The 3,790-nt window shown below is 41.2% G+C and overlaps 1 protein-coding gene across 1 annotated transcript; it reads right to left on the reverse strand.

Annotated features, from left to right (window-relative positions):
• Positions 1-508: 508 nt before the first annotated feature.
• On the reverse strand, positions 509-1,388 carry LOC102135746 (bromodomain and WD repeat-containing protein 1-like). The gene is made up of 2 exons (XM_045390128.3): positions 1,132-1,388; positions 509-777 (listed from the first exon to the last, which is right to left on the reverse strand). Exons 1-2 carry the CDS (start codon positions 1,386-1,388, stop codon positions 672-674), a joined length of 363 nt encoding a protein of 120 aa, XP_045246063.2. The 3' UTR covers positions 509-671.
• Between the last annotated feature and the right edge of the window lie 2,402 nt (positions 1,389-3,790).

Consider the following 3,790-nt stretch of genomic DNA (forward strand, 5'->3'; position numbering starts at 1 on the left):
CCATGCCTGGCCTCAGTTAAGTTTTATATTGGTGGTGCATCCAAGAGGTAGCATCACGTCAGCAATGACTCGTAATAAAAAATAATCATGGGGTGAACTTGATGTATGCTCAGCATCAGAAGACCCAACGATCTTTGCCCATTAGCAGTTTAGCCACATGTACGCATAGACTATATCACATACATATACTTAGTCTAAATCATATATACCAAGCTAACAGAAAAAGAATAGCAATTTCAAACATTTTGCTAGCACATAACTTTGCAAAAGAAAAATCATTTCCCTTTATAACAAAGGGCTTTCAGAATCCAACTATCAAATGAAATACTTCTAGCATTTAAAGAGTTTTTTAGACACATACAATTACATTCAATGAAGTTATGAGTGAGCTACAAAATGGAAAATTAAGAACTCACATTGATAAAACCTCAAACACATCTCAGAATAAATTCAAGCTTTTTAGCTTAACACCTACGTCTTTGTCAACTTTTTACTATGGAACGGCCCGTTAAACACTTACGTAATAAAATTCAATGTTCTATGCTAAATGCAGAGAATTTTACAGTACATTGCATGATTTATAGTTACATTATCACCTTTTTTCCACAATGCTTACATTATTTCACAATTATAATCATTATTAAGCTATTAATACAAAGCAGAACAGTTCTTCAAATTAAGTCACCTTTTGCTGTAAGTAGCAAAGGCTGCCTTCCTGCACCAAACAAAGAAGCGACTCTTGAAATACGGGGTGGAATTTCTTTTTTTTTTTTTTTTCTGTTTCCTCTTCTTTTTGAGACGTTGTTTCGCTCTCGTTGCTCAGGCTGGAGTGCAATGGCTGGATCTCAATCTCAGCTCACCACAACCTCTTCCTCCAGGGTTCAAGCGATTCTCCTGTCTCAGCTTCCCGAGTAGCTAGGATTACAGGCAAGTGGCACCACGCCCGTCTATTTTTTTGTATTTTTAGTACAAAAAAATGTTGTACTAAATGTTGAATATGTTTAACATGTTGGTCAGGCTGGTCTCGAACTCCCGACTTCAGGTGATCCACCCGCCTCAGCCTCCCAAAGTGCTGGGATTACAGGCGTGAGCCGCCGCACCCAGCCGGAATTTCTTTATCCAACATAGGACCGATGCGCTTGGCAGATTTGCAATAGATGATCAGGAGCCACATGCTTACTGGACAAGACGAATTTCTCGTGGTTCCTGTTGTGCTCGTTGCCCTCCCAGTCCAACCTCTTCCGCAGCAACTGGCATTGCTCCAGCTCCTGCACCAGCACCTGGGCCGCTCTCCTACACGAGCCCGCCGATAGGTACCGGGCGATGAGGAAGCACAGCCCCGAGTCCGCGAGAGGCACTGGGCGCTGAGCGGACAAGGGCTCTGCCATGGCCGGGCACCGGGCGGGAGGCGGGAGCGAGTGATCCAGCGAAGCTTGCAGGCCCCGCCGAGGTCTGACCGGGCTGGCGTTCCTCTCCTCAGGCAGGCGCCACTGCGGCCTTCCATTTCCATTTTTAGCTATACTTTTGTTGCAGAGACACATAATAGTGTCATCAACGTAAGATTTTTTTTGGCCGGGCTCGGTGGCTCAAGCCTGTAATCCTACCACTTTGGGAGGCTGAGGCGGGCGGACCACGAGGTCAGGAGTTCGAGACCAGGCTGATCAACATGGTGAAACCCCGTTTGTACTAAAAATACAAAAACATTAGCTGGGCGTGGTGACGGGCGCCTGTAGTCCCAGCTACTCAGGAGGCTGAGGCAGAAGAATCGCTTGAACCCGGGAGGCAGTGGTTGCAGTGAGTCAAGATCAAGACACCGCACTCCAACCTGGGCGACAGAGCTAGACTTCGTCTCAAAAAAAAGAAACAAACAAACAAAAAGATTTTTTTCATCATATATGATTTTTTAAATGAATATGGAAGGGCAACTAATTGCAGATTTCCAGATTCTGTTGGGTGCATTTAAAAGAGTAACGTAATCATTTATTTTAAAAGGTCAACATTTACACTATGCTGGGTGTAAAGTTGTATCTTGTGCAACTATTTGAACTTCTGCTGAGGAATTTTTTTTTTTTTTTTTTTTTTTTTTGGAGACGGAGTCTTACTCTCTCGCCTAGTCTGAAGTGCAATGATCGCCTAGTCTGGAGGCATGATCTCGGTTCACTGCAACCTATTCAAGCTATTCTCTTGCCTCAGCCTCCCGAGTAGCTGGGACTACAGGTGCCTGCCACCACTCCTGGCTAATTTTTTTGTAGTTTTAGTAGAGATGGGGTTTCACCATATTGGCCAGGCTGGTCTCCAACTCCTGACCTTGTGATCCACCTGCCTTGGCCTCCCAAAGTGCTGGGATTACAGGCGTGAGCCACCACACCTGGCCGTGCTGAGGAATTTTAAATCTAAGTTTTAAAGTGTGCAGAGAGGGTATATAATTTTTCAAGATTATTTTTAAATATATGTAAGCAAAATAAAAATTTGAAGCCCACTGGGGTAGAGAATGACTGTGACACAGTTTCATTATATGTTAATTTTCATACAATACTTATGAATTAGTTATCACAGCCAAATCCTGCCATAATCCTATAAATGAAGTCCAAAAAATCCAATTGTTTAAGATATTAGGTAGCACTTTTTGAAGTTGACGGAATGGAAACAGGAGCGGGGGGAATAATGGTAGCCAACTTCCAATCGGATTTTGCTGGGTTAATGTTCCTTTTTCCATAGAGAAAACTGAGGCATGTATGGAGATGTTGCTACCTTCTCAAGTCCATGGAGGAGCCAGGATTTGGCTCCAGAGTCTGTGCTCTTAATTCCTGCACAATGCAGACCTAGAGGGTATAAAATAGTATAGTTCATTTGGATGCTAAATGCAAATTAGTATAGCTACTAATGAGATTGGTTATTGTTCCATATGTTTATCCACCATATGCATTTTCTCTTTGAAAGGTCTGCTCATATCTTTTGTCCATTTTGTTCCTAGGTTGTCTTTTTATTATTGATTTGTCAAAATTTAATACATATCTATATTCTTTATATGCTGCCACTTATTTGTGGTTATGTGTATGCAAATATACCCCCAATTTATGGCTTGTTTTTCATTTTCTTTATGGTATCTTTTGATGAACAGAAATTGTTAATTTTAATGTAGCTCAAAGTGCCAAGTTTTTCTTTTAAGTCATGTAAAAAACTCTTACCTTATCTCTAGGTCATAAAAATATTCTTTCATATTTTATTCTGAAGTTTTACATTTTTGAGTCCTACTTTTAAGTTGTTAATCCACTCAAAATTGGTTTTGTATGTGGTGTGAGGTAAGGGTTCAATCACCCCCATCCCCACCCCAGGTGGCTAACCAGTTATCTCAAGATTAGTTCCATAGTATATCCTTTACTCATGGAATTGATATATCTCCCCTTCATGTATTAGGTTTGCAAATAATTGGGGGTCTAGTCTGGTTGCATTGATTATTATGTCTGTAACTGCATCAATATCATACTGTTTTACTTACCATAATTTCATTGTAAGTCTTGATGTGGGATTAGGCAAAAATAATATTTCCATTTGTTTCCTGTGTATAAAAATACAATTGATGTTTGTATATTGATTTTTTTTTTTCCCCTGAGACAGAGCCTTGCTCTGTCACCCAGGCTGGAGTGCAATGGTGTAATCTCAGCTCACAGCAACCTCTGTCTCCTAAGTTCAAGCAATTCTCCTGCCTCAGCCTCCCGAGTAGCTGGGATTACAGGCACATGGCACTACACTCAGTTATTTTGTTTTGTATTTTTAGTAGAGACAGGGT

This window comes from Macaca fascicularis, chromosome 1, assembly GCF_037993035.2.
Source record: "Macaca fascicularis isolate 582-1 chromosome 1, T2T-MFA8v1.1".
NCBI classification, from domain to species: Eukaryota; Metazoa; Chordata; class Mammalia; order Primates; family Cercopithecidae; genus Macaca; species Macaca fascicularis.